Genomic DNA, 26427 nt, shown 5'->3' with positions numbered 1-26427 from the left:
AACATAAGGTAAGAACAGTTTTTAGGTAAATTTGCATACATGTAAAACTTGATGTTGGTGAGAAAAACATGGAGCTCAGCCAACTTTTTCTGGAAGGCTTCAACTTAAAACTCTTTGCCCTCTTGTCTTTCCATCATTGCTGCAGATGGAGGAGGTTGAGGGCAGCGCTCTGGGCCGGGTAACAGTGTACTCCATCCAGGGGTGCCCGCACTGTGTGCAGGCTAAAGCCACCCTGGGGCGTCTGGGAGTACCGGTATGTGACGTGGATGTGGGGAGGCATCCAGAGCTACGAGCCAGGGTGAAGGAGCTGACAGGACGCACCTCAGTCCCTCAGATCTTCTTTAACAACATTCACGTTGGGGGCAACGACGACCTACAGAAATTGGTGAGAAGGAATAAAAACGCCTAAAGATACTACTTCCCTAAGTGACTAATTAACTTAATGTAATGTGTCGAAAAAAATCCTAATTGCATCTATTATTATTTTAAATTGTGTCGAGACTTGTATGCATGTGTCAATCTGTGTCACGCCTCCAGGCTCCTGAGGAGCTGCAGAGGTTGGTGAATCTGGTCAAGAAAGAGCCTCTTCCAGCAGATGCTCCACCACTACCAGAGGAGAACCAGCAAGAGGAGACAGCTGGGGAGACTGATGGAGGTGAGGAATTTAATGGTCTGGAAGAAAGTAAAGGGTTTTTGCTTCTTCCAGATCACTTTGTTGCCTTCACGTGTTGGTGCAGAAAAATTTAATCCCAATGTCCTGTCCTTAACCTGTTCTTAATGCACAGTTCATAGTGTGTCTAACTATTATTGTATAGTCCCTTTTTTTCGAGGATCGGGGTGGATAAATTGCTTAATTTTGCACGATTAGTTTCAGATGTGGTTTAGAGTGCTTAAAAATAGGTTATGAAATGGTGACATTAATCACCCCACTGGGGGAAAACCTCCCTAATGTGAGGCATTGACTCAGATGAACTATAGTTAGAATTATAGTGTAAAACTAGTGCTGGCATGTACGGATATGGTGTGCCCACGCTCATCTCCTGCCCCTATCGCCAACACTGACAGTTGATACAGGAAACTTGATACTCTGGATGAGCCCTGCAGCACCAGGCTGCCTCATTATATGTGATTATTAAACTCCCTACTGTGTCAACAAAGTCTATCCAAAGGGGTGCTTACACAGCCTTTTGTGGAGAAATGTTTAATTCAGTTTTGCCTCCAAATAAGGAATTATGTCCCTCATATTTCTATCATTATGCTAAAGTGTTTATTTAATTAGTCCCTGCCCCCTCAACAGTCTTTATGATATCTTATTTGATACTACACTGGATGTTGTTTTAGCAATACTGGCCAGCTTTGGGCTGCTACGGGGTGCATATAGGCCACTGTGCAGCCCAGTGTTAATGTAGTGCTAAACAAACACTCAGTTGTTGTCAGTCTAAACAACCCACATAGATTCAATTCTGTTTTGTCTGGATTTTAGATGAAAATAAATGGACATACTTGAGGATTTTGCCTGTTGACAACATGTGTATTAGCTCTGACATCCCTTAAACATTTAATATGTAAAAATGGCAACAAAATTAATGTTATTTTTTTTTAATCTGTGTTTATGGATTTTTATGGACTTTAAAAAATGATTTCTAACAGACATGCCATATTTTTATCCAAGTTAAACTGTCCTTACATATACAGTGAGTAATTTGTTGCTTTGGTGTCTGGCCTCTTTCTGAGAAATGTAAATCAACCATACTGAATAATAAGCATTGACCCAGGTGCTACGTTTCCCAGCAACCAGATACATTTTTTACACACAAGCCGGACTGCAGATATTCCTTCATAATTGCGGGTATGAACATGTGTGTATTTGTGTGTTTGTCCATGTGTGGCTTGGCATATTCCTGCTCTCGCAGAGTTTATGTGTGAGAGGGATGAGTTGGCAGACCTGGTAGAGGACCTCAAACATGGCAATGTGATTGGCAGTCATAGGAGGGGACTGACAGTGTACAAAAAGAGCTTCTCGGGTGATCAGCTGGTTGACTGGCTGCAGAAAGAGAAGGGCATGGGTAAGTAAGGCTGTAGACCTGCAGTGAAACAGGCACCCAGTGTTGTGTCAGCTTTTGTACAAATTAAAGGAACAAATCTGGAAGGTCATTGACTTCACCTGTGAACTCCTCACTGTGGCCATGTGTGTGCTAGCCAGGGCTGAGGCCTCTAGTACCGGCCAAGCATTGTTGCAGAAGAAGTACATGGTCATTGTGCGCAGCTGTGGGCAGCAGGATGGCAGTTTTGGAGAAGGGAAAGACACACTGTACAGGCTGCTGGAGGATGACCCTCACTCAGCTCTCAACGCAGGACAGACGGCAGCCTGCAGTCCCATCCAGGGTAGGTCAGGACTGGATCGGGCTTTGGGGCATTCGCACGTCGCATTCCAGGTTCACGCTGACTGGTGTCCTTCAGTGCTCTCTAGCACCTGTCGTTTCCTCTGCTGCTGGCTTGGGTTTGCTTGGGTTTGGATATTAGGTTAGTGAGCTCTGTAGTGGGATACACTGAAGTAGGGCTTAATGATATATCTGATATATGGCCTTTTTATAAAAATATATATCATTCCATCAGTGACTTCCACCTCCTGTATGATTAGGGTGCAGCATGAGCGTGGAAGTCTATGTTTGACCTTGGAAATACCTTGGGAAAACAGACTGCAGTGTATTTGATAACATGTATTATATAAGATATCTTAATTCTGTTATTATACGATCCCTGCACTGAGGAAACACAGGCCTGAAAATATATATCATTGAAGCCCTATTTTAAGTCCTTGTTGGCTTGTCTGCAGGTTTGGTGTCATCTTGTGACACATCAATACTTGTTCATTTCTTTTCAAAAGTTTCTTGGTGGTGGTGGTGGTGGTGGTAAGACATACCGCCCGGCTCTGTGCTGTATTTTCTACCTGAATGCTGCACACCTCTAGAGGCTAACTAACAAGCTAATCTGTGCTGCACAACACAGAGGTGATTATAATCACCGCTGTTGTAAGTGTTGGTGTTATTATGCTTGGCTGTGTTTCTCCTGGGTTTATCTGCGATGCTCTCTTTTCCCACAGGTAATGTTTCCTAATAATAATCTCATTTGTACAACACCAAGGTTACCCTGATCTTTTTGCAGTTCATTATTTTTTCCCTGGGGTTATGTCACAGCTACTTTAAACACACTTTATGATTATGTTATAGGCTGGTCATGGCTGTTTTGTTGTTAGACCAACAGCTTTGGCCCCTGTTTACTCCCTGACAGCTACTGCATTAACAAACACTCCAACAGGAAATACACCTAGACCCATTTACAATATTTATGTTGTTAGATTGAAAGGCCCACCTCAGTGTTAATGTTTTGAAATCTGGCTATGAGCTATGTAGTCGAGGTTGCATTGCAACAGATCCAGTAATTGCCAAGGTACTGAGGCTATGCTAACACAGTTGCTCTTGCCATTCAGATATTGATTCGGTTCATCTCACCAGAGAACGCTATTGAAGTTGTCAAACATTAACCATCTCTCTCTCTCTCTCTCTCTGTATTGCTCTCAGCTGCTGAGCTCTCTTTGCTTGTACGGGAGTTGATTCTGAAACTGTTTTCTGAGCATCTCTCTGCTGATGGCAAGGTAATGTCCTTGTTTACTCTGAGCTTCTGACTCAGAGTGTATTCCTCAGTCTGTTTGGTTGTTTTTAATTTCAGTGTCAGTATTACTTGGCTTACACTGATTCACAGGTTTACCTTGTGTGCTTTAGTCTTGAGGCCTTTTATGAGACTTGTTTGTTTTTCTTTCAGTATTTTACTACATGTTCTGACTGTACATTGATGTGACGAATGATAAAATGGCTCATATGCATGTGGTTCTTTCGTTACTTTACCACTGCACTTTCCTTGCTCCCACAGACTGTGGACTACAAGGGCATGTCAGTAAACCCCGCCTTTGAGCGTTACTGTGAGCTGGCCATTCAGCTGCAGAGGGTGGAGCTGCTTTCGCTGAGCCGGGAGGAGAAGCTGGCCTTCTTCATCAACATCTACAATGCCTTGGTCATCCATGGGTACCTACGCCTGGGGGCCCCCACCAACATGTGGCAAAGATACAGAGTAGGACCACACAGAGTACTTCTAGAGTTTCCTTAAGCCCAGTTCAGACCAAAGATTTGCGACAAGACCAGCTTAAATCTGCAACTACCTGCAGTGCACCAGTCTGCCGCAATCTGAAACCTACCAGTTTACACCACTGCAAAGAGACAAAAGTCTCAGATGAACTGTATTTATAATAAATATGCCACAATGAGAGTAATCAATAAGCATGTGTGTACGACATGCACACATAAAGCAAGCAGCAGCAGCGATCCACAGTCTGACACTGACACACTGTGAGGACAGGGGCCGACATCCGTGCCAACAGCTCCAGGGATGTAAATGAGATAGACTATGGCTTGGCGGGGACAGAGTGCTGTCAGGGAATAGTACAGCAAGAAAACATGCAGTCTGCTGACCTTGTCATCGGACTTTGCTACAAGTCGATTGTTGATACAGGTGACATGCCTTACATTCTAAAACTAGCCGCTGGCCAACTTGACAAACTGAGTCACAGGCGACACTATTACCGGCTTGAGCGGAGTTGAGACCCGCCAGTTCACACCGCTACAAGTTTGCCTGCAATGTTCTAAAATGGTTACGTCTCGTCACGAATCTTTGGTCTGATCTGAGTTTCAGAGGTGTTCCTGGAACCCCTAAGCCTATCAAGAGCATTTCCTGCTACCTTTATGTATAGATGTTGGGCTTGTATTTATATATTGAGTTTTATGGCAGCCATTTTTGGTGCAGCATACATTATTTTACATCCAGACTAGAATATAAAGATATAACATGCATATTAAGTGGCATGAACGGTCCTGTTGTCTTAACGTTTTGTTGTTTTTAAGATGGTCTTAATATTTAATTCAATTCACATGTACCTGAGCAACAACAGTTGACATTACATGACATATTTTTTCCTGTCTCATTTATAGTTCTTCAACTATGTGAGCTACCTGATTGGAGGAGAAGTGTTCACATTACAGGACATTGAGAATGGCGTTCTGAGAGGGAACAGAAAAGGTGTCGCACAGCTTCTGAAGCCCTTCTCCAAAACAGACCCGCGACTACAAGTATTGAGACACTCTGTTAAATCACAGCTGCACATTTTACTGATTAAGCAGTGACACTTTTATGTGGAATAACTAATGTGATTTAAATTCTGTTTCCCATGTCGTCCACTAGGTGGCCCTTCCAGATGCAGAGCCCCTCATTCACTTTGCCTTGAACTGTGGTGCAAAGGGCTGCCCACCAATTAAAACATACACGCCACAGGTAAGATGGCTTCACAAATATGTATGGAGTGTGTAGATTGTATACATCATGTTGTGTCTGGTAAATACTTAGAGCTTGAATGGTCTGAAATCAACTCCGATCCCCGCACCTCTATCAGGACATTGACAGCCAGCTCCGCACAGCAGCTGAAGCCTTTCTGGAGAATGACGACGCCTGTATGGTGGATTCTGGGAAAAGAGAAGTTCGACTCAGCCAGATATTCAAGTGGTACAAAGCTGACTTTGGAGGAACGGATGAAAAGGTAGTTTTGACTCCCAACTGCCAATCCTGCAGTCTTATTATTAGACATAATAGCAGTGGCAGAAGCAGTAATCAGGTATTTGCTTTATTAAATGTAACAGTTCTATAGTACGAAAATACTCAGTTACAGTTAAGTCCTGCATTCAAACTCATTTATACTCATACATTTACTAGTACCAAATGTAAAAGTACTCAATATGCAGAATCACCCATTTCAGAATCCAAAGGTCAATCTCAAAGGTGTTCTGGTGTCTGCCTGTAGTCCAAGTAGTACCAAAATACAAATTGGAACCCATTGATTATCGTCTGGTGAAGATTTAATTCAACTGCATTCATATGCAGATATCTGTTTCTTAGGGGTGGGAATCGCCAGAGGACTTACGATATGGTATTATCACGATACCTAGGTTACGATAAAATACATTGCGATTTATTGCCTCTTTTTCCAACTGCGAATTATTCCCCAAAGGAAAACTTTGCCAACATCAATTTTACCTCAGAGGATAAGTTTTCAATCTGTTCATCAGACTTCAATCGTTTTTATTGGAGCAAAATGTGATGCAAAGCAGACAGACCAACATCGTCATATAACCTGTCAGAATTGCTGCATACACCTGACAAACTGAACTGCTGGCAGATATAACGCCCTCTGTGAGGCCAGATTAAGCATGTGTGCAAAACACTTCACATGCAGGTATATGACTAACTGAATGGCAACACCCATATTAAAGTGTTGTTTTTTTCAACCAACCACAATCCCAGGTCAGCAATGTTTGCTGCAGTGTGACTTTCGTGTACTGCTCTAGTTTGGAGAACGTGAGACAGCAGTTGTCAGTCCCCTGTGAGATAATGTGCTGTTATAGTCACATGTGAATCCACTGACCTTTAAGTTCAGGCGTAACAAGTTAATGTCACCCTTCCTGCTGTATCCAAAGATTCCTCAACTTCATGCTTCACTTCTCTGTAGAGCTTAAGTACGGCTGTGTCGATGAAAAAACGTCAGGAAGATAGCATGTAACAAAAGCCTTCATTTTCAGCAACACTGTATGGATGCAGATCTTTGCACATTAAGTATATGATGGACTGTCATTTTCTTAGCTCTCTCAGAGTTGGATGGTAGTTTTGTCAAGCTAAATGTGTCCAGTGTTGGTTGTTTTTTCAGCGGACTTGGTCTAGCGCTAGCTTGGTTGTCAGAAGCTAATGCTATCTCTGGATGGTGGAGTGTGAGGTGAGCCCTCATGTTCGTAGTATTCCTGGAGTATTCTCATGTGACACTGCTTGCGAATCACATGGGTCGTAATCAAGTCCTTCTTTCCATCTGTGATAAAAAAAAATCCCAAATAAGTCCAGATGTTTTAATGCCAACAGCTCACTGAGACCTCTGCTGACCTCATGAGGACAAAAACACAACAGCACCATCTAGTGGACCAAAAAAAGCAATTGATTTTATTATTCTAGTACCAAAAGTTGTATCAAAATGTATATTTGCAAAGATTGCTGTATTGATTTTTTTCCCCCACCCCTACTGTTTCTAGAGATTAGCTAGAATGACAGGTCCATTAAAAAGAAGAAGACTTGGCTCGGATATATACTGGCTACACCTAGGGCTGGGCAATATATCAATATTATTTTGATATCATGATATGAAACTGGATATTAGCTTAGATTTGGGATATCTTAATATTGTAAGTGTGGTCTTTTCCTCGTTTGTCAGCAGATGATAGCTGATGGGTTCCAAATTTGTTCAGTATACTGATGGGTTGCTTAACCTATGATAATATATCATATTTGTAGATTTAGATTTTGTATGAATAATCTTCAAAGTAACTACTTACTAAAGCTGTCAAATAAAAGTTGTGGAGTAAAAAATGCCTCCAAAATGTAAAAGCAGAAAGTATCATATAATGGTAATACTTAATTTTAAAGCACTTGCACTTTACTTAACCCTATGGGCCCGAATGACGCATAGTGCGTCCAAATTCACCCCTGTTCTTCTCTATTGATTTTCTCCGCGACCGTGTGTCATAGCAAGAAGCCACGCATATCACGTGAAACAGCAGAATCACAGCTTTCCGACAAGTCCAAGCACTTGTCGGTAGTCCAATGTTTTCACAGCGAAAAAAAATGATAAATTTACACTAAAATCATGAATAACAGAGCTTTCGTGCAGCTCTGCACACACATTACTCTTGGATGGATTACTCGCGAACGCAGGCTCGCACAGAAATGCCACGCATATCACATGAAAGAGCAGGAGCAGAGCTTTCCAGAGATACCACACACACCATTGTACTGTCATCCCATCATTTCTTTACGATCCATTATACAGATCTTGTTATCAGTCACTTCATATAGTGAGGAATATCGTATCTTACCATGTCTTAGGCTTGCGTGTGTTTCTCCCTGTCTATCCACATTTGTAGTCTGGCTTTCAAGATGCAAATATCTCCATATTGTCCAGTTGACACTCCATCAAACTTTGTATGACAAGACCAGCGCACTTCACCTTTGCGCACCCAGACAAGTGCAGCCTAATTATGCATGCTGACAGGGCCGTAGTCACCATATACATTGAGGGGGACACGTGCCCCCCCACCAATGCCCAAAATGTCTCCCCAATATATAACTGAAACTGAAAAACAAATATTATCTTGGAGGACATCATTGCACTTGGTTGACTATTTTTCTATTATCTTAGATGTAAATATTGCATGTTTCTTTCAGATAAAACACATTTTTGACTTGTGAATGAGTCAATGGAATTTCTTGCAATAATGAAAAAATACTGGCAATCATGTCCGCCTGGCACAAACCACATGTTTTGGACAACTGTGAAGTGACAGAATGTCCCACCATCATGGTTCTTATATTGCCAGAGTCTCCCCTCTTCATATATCGTAGAATATGTCTTTTTACAACTTGCTATGCTGAGATACATGTAAAAATGTAATAATTTAGTCACACGGATTTGTTTTTTTCATTGATATAAAAATTAATATAAAATACAGGCACATAGTAGGACATGAAATGATGGCAAATCTGGTTAGCCCAGATTGTCCTGAAAAAAACAAGATATAGCATGTGTATGTAGCCTTTATAATGACTGTGATATGAGCTTAAAAGTAATATCAAGTACTGGACTTAACCCTATGGGCCTAGGGCCCATAGGGTTAAGTCCAGTACTTGAGTAACTAACTACAAATCATTTCATAGTTTAAAATACAGAATCAACCCAACCGCGAACCTCACCCTGTGATTTTTTTTTTCCCCCACCTTGTCTCTCTTGTAGCTGCTGAAGTGGGTGGTGGAGCACATGGGTGACTCTCCAAAGAAGACCAGCCTGCAGGGTGTTCTCTCTGCTGGGAAGACCAAAATCATCTTCCTCCCTTACGACTGGAGCACCAACAGTTCCCATTGAGCATGCACGCACAAACGCATTCACGTCAAGTTATGTGTCTCTTTGCATCTGTCCACTTTCTACTGAGTTGCATCTGCCTAAAAAAAACAGAAGGTTGGTGATGATGACTTTTTTGCCGAATGCAATCCACTTCTCCTGAACCATGCAAATGGTTTTTATGCAAAACAAACTGTAAATCAGAGTGGTGAGATGGGTGTGTTTGCATTGTGCCACTGAATAATACTGCTCTTTGCAAGCTTATTCTAGCTTTAAGGTCGTACTGTAATTCCTACACCCTATGTTTGGTTTTGGTATATACTGTATATGAGTTGTACATTTTTAGATTTTTGTTTGGTTTGAAGAAACAACAGATACTTTGATTTCCTATTTTGGAAATCAAGTTGCGCACAGAAACTTTTAATAGGACGAGATGCACGTTAAGCCTTTTCTCGAGTTTAGTTATTACTGTCCTGTGTAAAACGTCAAAGCCTGAAAATTGCCCAACATTTCCCAAATATTTTTTATGTAAAGTAACACAGCGAAAGCTAACTAAAAGCATACTGTAAAATAATAATCACAACAATCATCAATATGGCTTCGATGCTCTCCAGCCAAAGTCTTTAAACACCATGTCAGCAACTCAGGAGTCATTGATTATCACAATCGTCTCAGTCCAACACAACACTGGGCTGTTTATCTGGAGCATTTAATCAAAGCAGATGGGGATGACACAAACACACTGCCTTGACAAGCCATATGAAACCCTTTGAACTTACAAACCTACTCATTCATGTTTAGCAGGCTACGGAATCTCCACATCTGGTCCAAAATTTTAACCTGTAGATGTGAACAAGCTAATGTTTTCTACACTTGATAAAATGGAACGTTAGAGTATCATCCTATGCCATGGACTTTAAGTACTAAAATATAACACTGTAAAATACCAGATGTTAGCCCTCAAAGAAATGTATAATTTATTCCCTTTTTTCTTATATCTATGATCCAGGTGTCAAGCTCTTTGTCATCGGACAGACAAAATCTGGTTAGGTGCTGCTACTGTCACTTATCTTTCCAGTCGATTAGCACAGGTTGGACTGGAACTGTATCCTCTGAAGTCCCCGTCGTTGTGGTTCACATCCTTTGTAGGATCCAGTCCCTGAATTAAAAATAACTTCCATGTTTGGAGCACATAGTAGGCGGATGCAGTGCTTGGACTTTTGCATGTTGTGCTATTTTTTCCCCTAACCCCTGGTAATATTTTGTTTCTTCCTTCTGTCATGTGACTCTATATGGTTGTTCACCCCTCTATTTGATCCAGGTCTTCCATTTGAAATCGGGGAAGTGCTACAGCTGTGTTTTTTGGCACAGTTATTTGGTAAAAGATGTAGTAATATTTTGGATTATAGAAATATTTATCAAAACCACACCCTTTGGGATGCACTCTGACACTTTGCATGTTTATCACCAACCTGTCGAGACATATTTGTACTTTTTTCAATAAGGAAAATGTTCACTGTTGGTCAGCGTGAGCGTAATGGGCTGTTTTCAGAATGTCTGTGGGAACTGAAAAAATATATATAAAATATTTTTAATTGCTCAGTAGTCATGGATACAGTGAGATGTAGCAGATTTAAGTGTTGATTAGAGTTTGCAGGGTTTTGGTGTGTTGAGTTGCTGCCTATAAAACTGTACAGGATCCCTTTGATTCCTTTTTCCAACATTGAAATTTAGCTCCATTAGTTTACCATTATACCTGGCCTTAAAGTTTGTACGACATTTTTATTTTTAACATATATCTTCCAGTGTGATAACTACACATTAGGTTAATATAATTACTGTATACGATTACAAGGAGTGTGTGGCTCAGAACAACCTCTATTTAAAGGGCCTTTCTCTGTTTCCATTTTCTTATCTCAGGTCAAAGGAAAATGTGAGTGGAAACTACTGAGTTGTCATCTTGTACGATGCATGTTGTGTATAACAATTTCAGCTCATTCTGCACAATCCATATCCCTTAAAAAAGACATCGTCATACATTACTGTAACTGTCAGTTTCTTTGTCGTTAAGATACAAGCAGCACCAAAGCATATGGTTAAATTAGCATGTGTTAAAATTGGAATGCATTTGCTGCATGAGATAGTGGAAAACTCCAATTTTGAATGCTGGCCTGTAACAGGACTGCCTCTCACTCATGCTTTGTTTCTAGCCTATTACTAGCTCAGCTATAAGAAATAGTTGGACCTAAACACTTACCCCAATTAGACATATAGCGTGTCAGTTAGATGATATTGGAATACAGTATGTGCAATAGATTTACAACACCACTCAGTCTTAATAGACTGCACTTTTTCTGCGACTACATGCCTTCAGTGAGAGGTGCACCCTTGGCTTTACAACACTTAACTCCACTACTGAGTGAGAGTAAAGCATAAGGGAAGACACTTTGTGGGCTAAATTGGACTGAAGAAAAAGTTTTATTTATGTATATCAGTGATCCCTGTACTTTTTCAAAATTACCTCATGTATCAGGAAAATTTGATGCAAAAAGTTTTTTAAACAAGCAATTCTAATATAAGACGTTGTATTTTCCTCTTTCCTGGGGTTAACAATAAAGCAATATGTTTATGAATAGTGAATATGCAATGCCGAAGTGAAAAATAAACTATTTAAAGAGTTTGTCTGCTGTCTATTTGACTGTATAATCTCATTGCATGTAACATATCTACTCTAAATGTCTTTGGTTGTTCATGTGAGTAATGTGCTACAAAAAATAATGTAAACTAATAACAATTAGCAACCACGAAAAAGACTTTTAGTCGCATTTGTTTATTCAAACAAATTTAATCACTTTTCTTTAAGAAAAATAGATGGGGAATTGTCATTACCTTTACAAATCCAATCTATTAACATTTTTACATATAAATAAGCAGGTTTAAGTGCAGTCCCATAAAAACATTACATTAAAAGTTATTAAACAGATCCTCTCAAAAGTATATACATAACAAATGACCAATGTGAAATATTCGACATAATGAAAGACTTGAGTAAAAGTAAAAAAAAAACTTAAAAGCAATCTGGTACTGTATTATTGATCTTAAAGGGAAACTTAACCGATTTTCAGAGCATGCTGAAATCAGCAAAGTTTCCTTTTAATATGCATGTACAGTAATACTGTGATTCATTCTTGGCACTAACATAATTGTGAATAATCTGTATACTGTACAGAATAGTAGTGTGACAGTATGAAGGCAGATGTACATGGATTCAGAGAGTTTGGTCACGGCTTTAATGGACAAGTGAATCTTGTCATACCATGACCAGAAGACCAGTTAACAAAGGCAAACCCAATCCTGCTTAGTGACAAAAACAGCTGCCCACACAAATTATGCTGGAAACACCTCCTCCTACAGTTTGAAAATGTGCTGTATGTGACAAGGGTTCAGAGCATTTATTTAGAGATAGAGATCTGAAGGGGGACACAACCACCACATATCCGTTGTCATTTCTATTGAGGCTTTTTATACATCAGCTCTACAGAGACCAAAGCTCAGAGAGGTGTGCGATTCATTTGGAAGACTAGAATAATTAACAATCATGCTGAACAGCATTGGGCTCATCTTTCCACCAATTAACATGACTTTTTTTAACAATATTTCATACAGTTGCAAACACTGCTTATGATACACTGCATGTAAATTCATACTCTGAGGACAAAATGGGGATAGGACTTTAAAATCATAATCTGACGCCATGATTGGCATCATTTGAACACTTCAGGTGGGAAACATGAAGTCCCATTGAGTATGATGGCACACCCTCTGTGAGCAAGTCTGTGAGCAAATCTTGATGCCAAGCCATTTTTTCTTATATAGATTATTAGATGGTTAAATAAATTATCGTTCATAGTTGGAGAACGTGTCTATAATCTTTGTAAAAAATCACAGGCTTACAATAGATGTAAAATGACTTATATCCACTTGATCCAAAAAGGCTTAGTGAAGCCGAAAATAAATCCTGATTACATTCAAATTAACTGTCAATTTTAAAAAAAAAAGTGATTAAAAATTAAGTTAATTGGGGCTCTCTTTACCTCACTGTTAAAAGATATACTGTTGAGTATATGACCCAAATGTACATGTACACTTGGTTGTCAAATGGTTGTCATTAAAATTCTGCCATTCTGTGATTACCAGTTATTTTAAGGCGTAACTGAGACTTTGTGCATGGACAACTATGTGTGTTCTAAGGAGGTTGTCTTGGGCAATATTTGGTTTGTCAGTTCCCAGGCATTTTTCAGCATTACTTTAAGATTTGCTTAGAAAATATTAGTTTTTATAACCAATGTTTGAAAAGGCAAGTAAATATCAACTTATCATAGATAAGAGAGAGAGAATACATATTTATCACATTAATGTTTGTTTGACCTACTTGACAAAGCACACGTGGATGACGTTTTGAGGAATAACAATGTGTTCAAAACTATTTTTAGCTGTCAAAATTATTGCTTCGAAAAGGCTCTATTATTAAAAAAAAAAAAAAAATCCAATTCACCATTATGGCACACATTTCCTCAGTGTTTAGAAATTGGTATTCAGGAGTTAAATAAGTACTGTATCTGAGTAACAGGGAAGGTTTCCAGTGTTCCTTTATCTTGAATGGTTGCCCTGAGCCAGGTGGCAGAGTACAGTGGTCACCCCAGTTACAGCTGCTTGTCACTAACCTAAAAAATAAACATAACACAAATTGATAATTCAGTAGTTCAAGCTAATTCGAAATATCAATACAACAATGGCTCGATATGCTTTGTAATCAGTGAATCATACTCACTTTCATCGTCAGAATCGAAGCCAAAGAGTGCAGAGCAGGTGTTCAGGGCTTGGTGTTTCTCTAATTCTTCTAGGCTGCTGAAGGAGGAAAGACATTTGTCACAGCGATGCCTGATCTTCTGTGCAGAAGCCGCATTATCCACCTGCTGCTTTTCTGGTGATGGCTCATTCTTTTTCTTGTTGCTCCAGTAAGCATTTTTCTTTGGAGGAGCAGCCTCATCAGTGGTCCTCCTTTTATGCATCGAGAGGCGAGATTCGTCCAGGTAGGTGGAGGGTGGTGGCCGAATGAAGGGGGCTTTGACGAAAGTTGCGTAGGCTGGATCTTCAGGTTTGAAGGTTTTGTGCTCGGTGATGTGTGGCTCTCCCAGTTTCTGCTGGACTCCCTCAGACAAAGTGGACAAATCCTCAAGGTCTCGGACATTAAGGGGGTCCCACTCGACGGGCTTCCTTTTTCGACAGCTCTTACTTGGTTTTGCAGCATCAGTTTGGGAAGTGGAGATTTTTCTCTCTGACAGTTGGTTTCTTGTCTCATCCTCATGTCCATTAATGGTGGCTTTGCTGTCGTCCATAGGCTCATGACTGACAGTGTTTACTGGTTTAGACAGGTCTTGATTAGTGTCTGGGGCGTTCACTTCACATGGCTGATCTTCAGTATTGATCATTTCTCTAAACTCCTCAAGATTAGAGGCCTCAACATGATCAAGGGCGGGACTCCCACTCGGCAACTTTTTATTTTGCAGCCATATCTCCTCAACCTTCACTCTCTGCTTCCATGGAGCTTCATCACTTTGCATCTTCTGTCTGCTGAGTCCCGACTCTAGCTCCTCTCTTTGAGGCGCTGGGATGTAGTGTCTCCATTCATGGTCATACAGACCTTGAAGGGTTGAGAAGAGCTTATCACACTCTGTGAATGGACACTGAGGTCTAAAGGGCTGGTGGGTACTGACGTGGTCCTTTAGTTCCTGCTGTGTCGAGAAGCGCTGGTCACATTCCACGTGGTAGCAGAAGTGCTGGAGAGTAGTATTGTGGCGCTTCATGTGGTCCTTATAATGCTGGAGGAACTGTATCTGCCTGTTGGAAGGAAGCAAAGTCAGGACAATCAGCTCTCCTAAAAAACTTAGTCTGCAGTAAAGAAGAAAACTGTATCAATATGACCAGGTATACCAATCATTAATACAATGAATGCCTTTTTTAACAAACCAAATAAATGTGTGTAGATGATCTTGTTAAATTCTAAGTAAGGAAAAGGCTTGGGCAGCATCAAGGTATTACGGTATACCAGGCTATTTAGAAATCTCAAAGGTATGATTTTTAATACAAATAAGATGCTCCTCTTTCTATTAAATTGATCCTAAGATGCTGTATTGAGGCCATGTACTGTAGTGCACAGCATGCGCCACCAGAGGTCAGTCTCGAATGGCTGAATGGGCAGCTCAGCTGAGAAAGATGCCAGTTGCGAGTGGTGGGGATAAAATTACACAACTACTAAAACAAAAAATGCCTCTGCCCCTTTTTGAGAGTATTGCCATGTATAGGCCTAACTTTATCTTGATATGACGTCTTCCAATTACAAAAGCAGTTTTCGAGCCACGAGTGTCAAAAATATTGATTTATTGATACATATTAATTCTGAATATTGAATCATCTCCAATGCTCATTTTTCAGTTTTGATACACTTGTACCAGCTGCCCAGTCGTCATGTTATAGCCTTGTTATATTTATCTTTTAATAACATTTTTAAATTCAATGCCCTCAAACTCAATGTTCCCCATGGCATTGGATATTGATGCTTTTCAAGGTATTGTATTAACATCAGAACTTCCAGTATTGTGATGACACTATTAGCTGCATGATTTTATTCAGCACATCATTAGCCCGCTGCTCAGCCCGCTGATGTATCTGTATTCACCGCAGTGTCAAGTGTCATCAGGTCCTCCAGCAAGTAGAGCGCTTATTTTCTATCTATTCATTATTCTATGGGCCCTACATTTTTAAACCTAGCAGGACTTGTCTGAGTAGGCTAATTGTGTATTAGAACACAGCATTTTAGGCTAGACAAAAACATACATGCTACAGTGACTTCTATCACTAGTAGCTCCTTTTTCTTTTTACGTCTTTCTTGTGCCCCGGTGAAATGTTAGGAAGGTATGAAAAAATAGATACTGCCCAAGCCTAATAAAGAAGTCTGTGATGCCTGATTAAACTGGATGGCTTACCTGAGGCATAGGGTGCATTTGTGTTTGGCCCACACAAAGGTCTTCTCCAGCACACTCTCTTCACTTATATGGCATTTGATTGCATGCTTTGTTAGTGTGGTGCTGATCCTCAAGAAAACTCTGTCACAAGACTCTGAGGGACACAAGTGATATGCGATATCCATGCCATAGCCATTTTCTCCTGCTGGCTTCTCCACCTCTCCTTCTCCCTCCCTCTTGATCACAGATGGATCTCTTACGATAACCTGGCCGTCTGAAATGACTACCTGCTCATCCTTGAAGTCCACCTGCTTGAATATATTTGAATTAGGGTTCTTGCACTTTTTGTGAAGCACGGATGTCTTTTTGATGAGGGTGCGAAGGTTCCTGATGATTCGATCTTCCCTCTTGAGGCTTGACACTTTAGTTTTGCCTGTGGGTTTCTGTTTAAGAGGTTCCTCGCTGGGAATGGAAGTCTGATTTTCAACCTGAGGCTGACTCTGATTTTCCACATTATCTACTATTCCATTTGCAGCTGCAGTGTCCTCAGCGCATGGCTCCTTATCAGAGGGTTTCTCCTTGCACATTTCATCGATGTGATCCAAAACATGCTTTTTGGCAAAAGGGAGCTGTTTAAAGCGTTTTCCACAGAGTATACATCTCAGTTTCCTACTCTTTAGGTGTGACAGAGCATGCCTCATGACATTCAGGCCCTTATAGTCTTTGCGGCAGAAGTTGCAGTGGTACATCAAGTGGGCATATTTTTGAGTTCGGAGTACTCTGTCCTTCCACGTTCTCTTGCCTTTCACCTAGAGGAAAGACAACAAACCACAGGAATAAGTGCTACAAGTTCAACAGAAAAAGTCAGAGGAACATCAAATCATATTCCAAACAAAAGTTGGACTGGAACCCCCGTCGTGTTTTTCTATTTTTCTTATTTATATGCACTTTCAGTGCATGCCAAAGCATTCTTCCTGAATAAATGTTTTCTCAAAGTGTAAACACATGAATTCTACTGCAGTATAGTTTATTCTAAGCAAAATGTGCTAATGCATCATTCAACAAGTAAGTAAGTAAGTAATTTTGAATACATGTGCCCAGTGATTATGAACCTCAATTCAGAGCTCTAACATAAGGATGTCTTGCTGTGCTGAGACAGAAAAAAAATTGATCAGGGATGATAAAAAATACAATTTGGGACAGTCACGGGACAGAGGGTTAAAAAAAAAGAAAGTATATACTGTAAACCATTAAACCATAACATTAATCTCCGTTGAAGTTCTCTAAATTAAACAGCAAGAGTACAAAATTCAAGAGTGAGAAGTGTGTCACACAAGCACACAGAGCAAGAAGCTGAACTGCATCAGCATCATCCAAAGCAGCGTAGGCTATCTGTCCCGGCTTTTAGGCAGCCATTCTTATAATTAGAACAGGCAGCATTTTCTTCGGGATGGTTTGGGATGGTGATGAAAAAAGTTAAGTTAGAGCCCTGCCTATATCGTGAAATTCCTGGAGGGATAATTACAAGCCCCTTTTACACTGCCTGTTTGAGGCAGGTATTTTACGTTGTTACTCAACCTTGCTGTTCTTAATATAAAGGTCTGATCGCTGAATGATGGGACAGAGTTGTCTCACCTTTAGGCTAGCAGCAAAGGTAGAAACAACACTAAACTGACATCTTTGTAAAAGAGAAAGCCAGCGGGACAGGACCAAAGACAGGATGGGTGTAACATTTTCCAAATGTTGTGTGTGCAACCCACTACCAGGGGATTTATAAAGCAGGTAAGCAGCAGTTAGCAGCTAGCTTTAAGTAGAGGAACAGCGGCCAAAAATGTCTGCAAATTGGGAAAAGAATTACGTCTGGGAGCTTTTTATTCTCGGCACAGAGGACAGGATTAGCCGCCATATAACAGGTATGGTAAATAATTGTTATTGCAATGTTATGCCATTGTTATTGTTTATAAAGAGCTGCCGATGCATATGCTATATGTCACCCTAGAGGCCATAGCCGGCGTATCATATGTCACGCCTGTCACACCTCTTTTGTTTATGGAACGTCTACATCCTATCAAAAATCACACACTAGGGCAGCATTATGCTGCTGCTGTTTGGTTCTGTATAAAAAAGCAAAGGCATTGTAATGAAGGGACTTCTTGAATGACTACACATCTCTGTGTAAAAAGGTGTACAGACAAACAACTGACCTCAGTGTTTGACACTTCTGTTTCCACTGTGTTGACTGGTTGGGGTTCCTGTTCTGCGTCGCCATTAACCTCATCTGGTGCAGAAGATTCTGGAGGTTGCAGTTTCTCACCATCAAGCCTTTTGGAGTAGCTGTGTAACGATGTTGGACAATCCAATAAATCCAAGGGTGGGCCATCAAGCTCAGGATCAGCTTCAACAGCTGCTTGAGGCTCACTGGGAAGACCTTCAGAAAACTGTGTTTTAGATTCCTCTTGGGTTTGTTCATTAAGACTGCTATCACAGATCAAGTCAGGATGTGTCTCGAGTCCATTTTCTTTTTCAAGCTCATCCATCTGCTCGAGTTCATTCTCTTGATGTTCTCTGTTTAGTTCAAGTTCATTCTCTAGGTGAGGCATATCCAGCTCTTTGTCTTCTGCGTCTGTTATCTCTTCAAAACCAGACTCCTCCTCTGTAAGGGATATTTCATTATCAGGGTAGGAGAGTTCCAGTTTCTGTGAAGGCTTCCGTCCTCGTTTTTTCCCTTTAACTTTGACCTTCTTCTCTTTATCTGTCTGCATCGGCTCCAGCCTTGGAAGACCCTGCAACCATCTTTTCTTCTTACCCTTCCTTTTCAAAATTTGGCTCTTCACACATCTAGACAAGTACTCTCTATTGCGTTTTAGAGAGGGTTTAACAGAAGCAGAATTTTCCATGTTAGTGTGATTACGTCTTAGTGAATACACAGGCGTTTTGCCTGAAGAGGTGGATTTGAGATTGTATTTGAACTCTGGATCATCACCAAGGTCAGCCTCGTCAGACAATTTGTTTCTCCTTCGTAGGCTTTTCCTCCATTTTCTCCTCGTCAGAAGAGCGTCATTAGATGGGGCAACACACTTTTCTGTCTCTCCACCCAAAGTATGCTCCTCTGGAAGGTTCACAAATGCAGCTCCAGTGCACTGGCAGGAATCAAAACCTTGATTGCATGCGTCATTTACACACTTGTTTATTAGCAGCTCTTCCTCCTCCTCCTCCATCTCGCTGAGAACAGCGGCCTTCATGACCTTGTCACTCATCAACTCCAAGCAATGCTCCCTGAGAGTCAGGAGGTTCCAAAACTCTGGGTCAAAACACAGGCGCTGCTTGAGCATCTGGGAAACAGAAATGTAAAAATCTTCAGCACAATTCATAATGATTAAATATCTGATAAATATATTTTATTTCATATAATATATTCCCCTCTTCACTCCCTCTGACCTGCAGAATATGGAAGCGAACGCTGGTCCGGACAGGGCTATTGTGGGGATGCGGCTCCTGGTCAGGATGCGTGTAAAGCAGGCAGACAGTTCGGTAGGCTTCCAGACTGCGTTCCTGGCAGAAGACCAGCAGGGCACAAGCTCGACAGATCTCCAAGTCATGAGGTAGCAGGAAGGCAATGGTCTTGCAGACAAGGGACTGGCCGACACTGTCGTCCTGCATGTCACCCAGCTGCAAGGCCCGAGCACAAAGCTCCACACAGACCTGGACTCCTTCAACCCCGAGCTGTCCAAAAACAAACACACCGGTGATTAACACAAAGTAAAATGGTAGATGGGAGAACCAAATGACCAAAACCAAGATGATTAAAAACAAACATGTCTATTCTGACTAAGTGACACAAAACTGAAGCTGTGTGCTTCCAACATTGTAGAGGATGTTTTGATCTGACAACAATCTTCCTCAGGTATGAGGCACAAGTAAGTCGACGCAATTTTAATATGCCAGCTTAACAATGTATAAAATATTTTCTAATCATTTGTGATGAAAAGCACAACATGGAAAAAGATGATGCTGTGATGTCTGACGTACCTCTGTTTTGACCAGTTTGATGAAGGGGAAGATGGCTCTGACGTTAGTAGCAGAAGAAGCCAACTGCAAGCACTCAGCCAGGAAGCCATGTCTGGAGGGATGGGCCCTTAGATACAACCTGCTCCAAATGAACACCAGGTCCCTGCAGGAGGCAGAAGATTATAAGTCCAACACAATAGTTACATGTTAATTAAGCAACTGTCCTAGTACCCAAGTCAGTAAATAGACAAGGTACTGAACCAATCAAAAATATCAAAATGTGCATCCCTAAAACAGCTCCCCTTCGTACAAGATTTATCATACACATATTTAGCAAACACTGGGTAAACTATAAAACTTGAAATTAACATAAGCTATGACCACTGAGAAGGATCGTCCAATCTACTTTTAGGTCATTCTTACCAGATGTAGTACATGTCTCCATTGTGTAGCTGCTGGGTAAGGAAAGCTTTACACAGCGACAACAGAAGCTCATCTTTTTCAACACTCTCTGTGTTGCAGATGATCTCCACTGCGTCACGGCCGTCTATCTCTGCCATCTGAGGAGGAGGATATGTAGAAGCACATACAACCATAAAAAAATGCACCAAGTAAAAAATAAGATAAAATGCATTACAATCAACGAGGGACACCAGGAATACAAGAGCTATTGCAAATTATTCATAATCACACAATCCTTCCACCTCAATCATACAGCTTTGACGAATTTCCTTTGTATTTTAGTACAGCATCATGACGAGTTGAGTTTTAATCATTTATTAGATTATTCCTGGTTGATTTATTTGATTATTTAATGATATAGTCCAACTATAAAGAGAGAATATGCAATGCAATTTGTTCTGTTTCCCATTTTGACTAGTATAACTATTCTGATCATCCTTACTTTCTACTAACACCATCTCTGCCATCTAACGGGGCAAATAAAGTGGGGGAAAGTATTTAACAGCATTTTTTTCATACAACATATTTCCAAAGTAGCTATTCACATGAAGTTTACGCCAGACATTGATATTATCTCAATAAAACTATACAGATAAAGAAATAACATTTCTATCCATGACAAAAGTTATGTGAAATGAAGAGGAAAAACAGGAAAATAAAAACGTATTGCACATGCTGACTGAGATGTACTTAATAAGTAGAGGAGAAGCCTGTGTTTGCAATGCCAGCTTTTAAAATGCTTCCAATATGCAGAAATGAGTCTTTCACTGTGTTCAGATGGTCAATTTGGTCCATTCCTCCACACAGACAGTCTTTAAATTTAGAAGATTCTGGAGGGCCAGATGGTGAATCTTGAGTTTCAACTTCGTCCACAAATGTATTACATTTAAGTCTGGTGATTGACTGGGCCATTCCAACACCTTTATTTTCTTCCTCTGGAACCATTTGACTGTCTCCTTTGCAGCATGTTGTGTATTGTTGTCCTGCTCGAAGGTCCACCTGCATCCAGTCCTCACCTTCCTTGTGGTGGCAACATATTCTTAAGAAATTCATAGTACATGGCTCTGTTGATCTTCCCTTAAATAATGTGGATTCTGCTGGTTCCACAAAAGAGTAACAGCCCCATACAATGATGCTTAAAACTAAAAACTACACTGTAGGTGTGGCATTTCTAAGGTCATATGCAGAGCCATTTCTCCTCCAAACATGACAGGTCTTACTGTTGCAGAAAAGTTTGATTTCTGTCTCGTCTGACCACACTATGTTGTATGTTAGTTTCATTGAGTTAATATCATTGTCTGATGTAAATGTCAAATAAATAGCTGCATTAGAAATATGTTTAAAGAAATAAATGTTGACACATTGAATACCTTTTTCCCCCACTGCATATTTATCTACAATGTCTCACATCCTTTGCCTTAACCACTCTTTGTCTCTTACCTCCTTGTAAAGGTGTTCATGCAGTGAGGCCTTGTGGAGGCAGGTCAGGTAGGCCTGATGGAAGTACAAGTGTTTTCCAGCCTCGCGATTTTCCAGGCAGCTTTTAGCCAGCGCCATGGCCTCTTGCATTCGTTCACAGGCCTGCAGATAGCGAATCCGCAGCTCAAAGAATACCGGCAACTCTGAGCTCAAGTAGTCCTCAACTGCACGGGAGGGAATTACATGGGTTAATGTATATGATATAGGGGTATTTACATACAAGTGTTGACTAGAGTAATGTCAAATAGAGTTACACTGATGTTGGTGTCATTAGAACTCTATACTGGCCCTTGAGTTCTGTTGATCTCTGATATGATGCCGAAGGAAGCAGGAAGGAAACAGCTTACAATCAGCCACTAGTTTTGCTAAAAACATTTTGTCAGCTGACGTGAGGTCAATACATTTCTAGCAGGAACTGAACTTAGCATCTGAACAATACTGTAGAGTTCACCAAACACTGTAAATGACACTTAAATTTTAGCCATGACAGCCTAGACAGCCTCCAAGCAAAATACTGTTGAACAAATCCAAAGAAATCAGCAGCACCTGAACTCCATTTGACAGTGTGGACTGGCGATGTGATAGTGCAGCAGAGACTATAACACAACCTGTCACACTCCCTATCAATCAGCACTGCTGGTCCACAGAGCTGTGTGCTCACCTTCCCTCTTCTACCTGCACCACTCTGCAGAACTGATAACAACTTCAGTGAATGTTTCAATACCTAGTCTGGTCACAGGAGTGGGGTGCCCACTTGACAACACAGTGTCCTCTGTGTATATGCTATGTCAGCTATTAAATACAGTCATGAGCCTACCCTCTTTTGGTGACAAGTCTGCCTCCTTCAAGATTCCTTGTAGCACTGGATTTTCCCAGGGGCCTCCTGCTTTGATGATCAGCTTCACATGCTGAAGGTACATGTTCCTGTGCCTCAGGAGCTGAGAGTGGCACTCCTGCGAGGAGTAATAAAAATGTTGATCATTCAAAATTTCCTTAAGAACACCCAACTTTTTTTTAATGAAATGCCTAATCACAACAATGGCTGTTAAGATTAGTTACCCACTATACCACATTTCCACTGTATGGTACAGCACAGCTCTACCAAACTCAAATTGCTCTTAAGTTATTTTCTATTAGTAAACGTTGTAAATAGTACCTGGTAATTTTTTGGCATGTCTTTTTATTCACTCTACCCACAGTTTTAATAATGGCAGCCCGCAAAACTACACCACACACTACATACACACGGCTGTACAACTGATGAAGGAAGTGCAAACATTCCTCTGTTTGAATGCTGCTGAAAGGATTCAGTGAGTGTTGAGCTGAAAATGATGTCTCAGCAGTTTCACGCAGCATTGCTATGGTGATAAGTTGAGAATCCCACATACACTGAGAGGGTAGTAGGACTGGTCCACTACTATCTGCAGTGGAAAACAAAATAGAGGAAAGGACCTGGTACCAAAAGGAAGTTCAGACCAGCCAAACCATGCAGTGGAAATGAGGTGTAAAATAACTAAAGTTACAATGGACAGAATAGTAGTATCAAACACTCAAGTAGTTGTTACTCTGACTATAAAACATTGGGGTAAGACTGGCTGTCGGCTAGGTGCTGGTAACTTTTACCAGCTACTTGCCAGTATGGCAGCTGGGTCTTATGAAAGTGTGTTGTGTGGATAAGAAATCTGAGACACTAGGTAAGTTTTTGTCACCTGAAAGGAATCCAGAATGTCCTTTAAAGGCTCTTCCACAAATTCTTCTTTGCTGAAAAACAGCATCAGTTCAAAAAAGCTCCTGCAAGACAGTGAAAGGAACATTAGCTCGCCAAAAACCATCTCACAGTAAGTGAGACAATACCTTCTTGATGCATAAATTCAGCTCATCAGACCCCTTTTCCCAGTAACACCTCTTTTTTGCTACTGTCAAAAAGTAAATAATGACCATATTGCTGTACCACTACTGAACAGCTGATCGAAGCAAAAAGCTTTTTAGCTCTAGTTCTACTGGTTTGCAAAATGGGTAGAAACATAACATTGGTATGCTATTGCTGCGGGTCAATGTACCTTGAAGGATAAGCTCCAGCATTTCCCTTAACAACAAGCAAACAAGGCTGCTATTTTCACTACAGTATATGGTGTTGTTTAAGAATACAAGTGTGCATATTCAAAGCACAGGCTAAGAATTCATCAGTACATTTTATACATTAAGGTTTATTTGCAACTTGAACTTTAACACACTACTAAGTGTACACTGTGCCAAACTACTTACAAGGCCATACTGCTGAGAACATAGTGGATGTGCTGACAGTCATCTGGGAAGGCAGCAGTGGCTTTGGTGAAACTGCAGAGTGCAGTCCGCAGCACCTTCAGCTGAGGGAGAGGAACTTGCCATTGGCCTGTGTACTCCTCAACCAACTGTGCAGGAAGAACACAGAAATTCAAATAAACTAGCTAAAATTAATTATCACAATTTCTTTTTAGATTTACAAATTAAACATCTTATCCAAAAAAAAAACTCAACACAGTCAGATTTGGTAGGTACAGAGAGGTAGGGGAAAGGGAATTAGAATTAAAAGCTAACCATGGGGTCACTCTCATTTGGCAATTCTCCTTGCTATACTTGAGTTTTTTCAACACTGTGTCTCTTGGGTGCATGATGCTTCTGGCCTGGCACCTGACTGCTACCTTTTTATAAAGCGCGACCTTATTTGTGCACTGTGGGGGTACCTTAATATCATATCATGTGCCTACAATTGATTCTAGTCTATTGTAGCTTCAGTTGCCAGAGGCATTATTGCTCGAGTGCATGGTAGATTGGCGGGCATTCTAGCATTTGATAAGTAGGAAAAATGTAAATACTGTTACTGTTGCAATCTGAAGTAACAGTCAAACATTACCTACTACTAACCCTATGCTCCTTTAGCGGTGAGGTAACTGATTAGAGGACTGGACTATTCAGTTTGGATTGTATTTATTACAGATATGACAGGTGGCTCTAGTTGGGGAAATTATTCTTTCATCACTCTAAATTATATATTTTGAAACAATGGCATTCCTAATATGCCAATCACGTAGGCACTATTTGTGCTGAGTGCTATTTGTGCTGATGATAACAGTCGTGTCAGTCTAATTTGGTCACTGTCAGTGCCATGACTATGGAAACTGAACACTAACCCATCCAACCATCCATCCATCCATTTTGTAACACTTTAGCACACCTCATAAACAGCTGCCTTTTAAATTAATGCAAGTTAAAGAATTGTTAAGGAACATTAGTATCGCTTGGCCACAACAATTGTACAAAACTACATCTAATCACTTGGATTTGAGTGTTACATCAGCAGTACCTGCCTCATAACATTACAACGTTAGAAATTTCAGGCTAAATCTACAGAATGAATCATGGCAATAGAAAAGGTATCCATTACTGTGTCCACACTAAATTATTGTCTGGTTTCTGTAAGTATAGAGCTTTCTGTATGTGATATCTGGTAATATTACACTTCAGTTGTCATGCTATAACCCTGATATCTCAATGGCTACAGAACCCCTAGGAAAGGTTAGACCAGCCACAATGATTGTGGGTAGTGTAGTCATTTAATTTGAAGAGTGGAATTGGCGTGTATAGTTAAGGTTAGGGTGAATTCAGGATAATGCATGATTTCAACAGGGGCGCACACACACTGATTTCACAGTCTTGTGGTTTAACCTTAAATTGTGTTAGCCTTGTAAATAGTTAGTGTTTAAACTAACTAACTAACTAACTAAATAACTAACTCACTGCTGATAACAGACTGCTAATATCAAGTTTCCCATTCGTGACTTTGTAGTTAAAACCTGGCATTTCATGTCTAAACTATTGGCATTTGAGAACAAGATATTTTGCGTTTTCTTCCTCATTTAACAAAGTTTGTAATAACAATCTATAGTTAGCAAAGCACAGATTGCTAGACGACCAATGGTATGTTAACCTCAGACCGTTAATAAGCTTAGCTTACCTAACTAGCAATACAGCTAGGCGCTGACAAATGTCAAGCAGATATCTCGGGAAACACAACACTACATAAAGTTACCTAGCCAGGAGCACAGTTTGTTATCTATCTGCATTTTGTTAACCATTTCTGTTCTGTTTCTGACGGGCTATGCCACAGCCTTAGCTACACGACTTGGCTACACAATAAATAGAGCTAGTCTGGAGGCTAACGTTAGCTAGCAATGCTAGTAGCGTTAGCGATAAACAGACACCGACTAGTGAGAGCACCGAACAAAATGGACTCTAACGTACCTCACAAAACCCAGAGCAATAGCCTTTGCTCTTTAGAGACGACTCGTCGCTGCAGTGTCTCTCACACAATGTGTCCAGAGCTATTTCAAGCCCATCTGTATCCAAATCACTTTCGCTGTCCGCCATACTGTCTGC

The 26427-nt window shown here is 40.6% G+C and overlaps 2 protein-coding genes across 4 annotated transcripts in view; one reads left to right on the top strand and one right to left on the bottom strand.

Annotated features, from left to right (window-relative positions):
• The window catches only part of zgc:152951 (uncharacterized protein LOC569013 homolog), a 14714-nt gene extending 2997 nt beyond the window's left edge, over positions 1–11717 (top strand). For all 3 annotated transcript variants that reach the window (XM_050048125.1, XM_050048124.1, XM_050048123.1), the window contains 10 exons: positions 146–385; positions 538–655; positions 1914–2066; positions 2200–2385; positions 3582–3655; positions 3931–4128; positions 5043–5180; positions 5293–5382; positions 5501–5644; positions 8933–11717. In XM_050048125.1, the coding sequence (XP_049904082.1) occupies positions 146–385; positions 538–655; positions 1914–2066; positions 2200–2385; positions 3582–3655; positions 3931–4128; positions 5043–5180; positions 5293–5382; positions 5501–5644; positions 8933–9061 (1470 nt within the window). In that variant the 3' untranslated portion in view covers positions 9062–11717. The remainder of the gene's footprint in view (positions 1–145; positions 386–537; positions 656–1913; positions 2067–2199; positions 2386–3581; positions 3656–3930; positions 4129–5042; positions 5181–5292; positions 5383–5500; positions 5645–8932) is intronic.
• LOC126392635 (zinc finger protein 654-like) lies at positions 10702–26427 on the bottom strand. The gene is made up of 12 exons (XM_050048122.1): positions 26293–26427; positions 24277–24422; positions 23721–23802; positions 22829–22964; positions 21973–22175; positions 20494–20630; positions 20092–20233; positions 19501–19785; positions 18267–19394; positions 16084–16871; positions 13869–14938; positions 10702–13761 (listed from the first exon to the last, which is right to left on the bottom strand). Exons 1-12 carry the CDS (start codon positions 26416–26418, stop codon positions 13757–13759), a joined length of 4248 nt encoding a protein of 1415 aa, XP_049904079.1. The 5' UTR covers positions 26419–26427; the 3' UTR covers positions 10702–13756.

The sequence above is a fragment of the Epinephelus moara genome, chromosome 7, assembly GCF_006386435.1.
Source record: "Epinephelus moara isolate mb chromosome 7, YSFRI_EMoa_1.0, whole genome shotgun sequence".
Classification (NCBI taxonomy): Eukaryota; Metazoa; Chordata; class Actinopteri; order Perciformes; family Serranidae; genus Epinephelus; species Epinephelus moara.
This window is presented reverse-complemented; position numbering and strand designations above follow the sequence as displayed.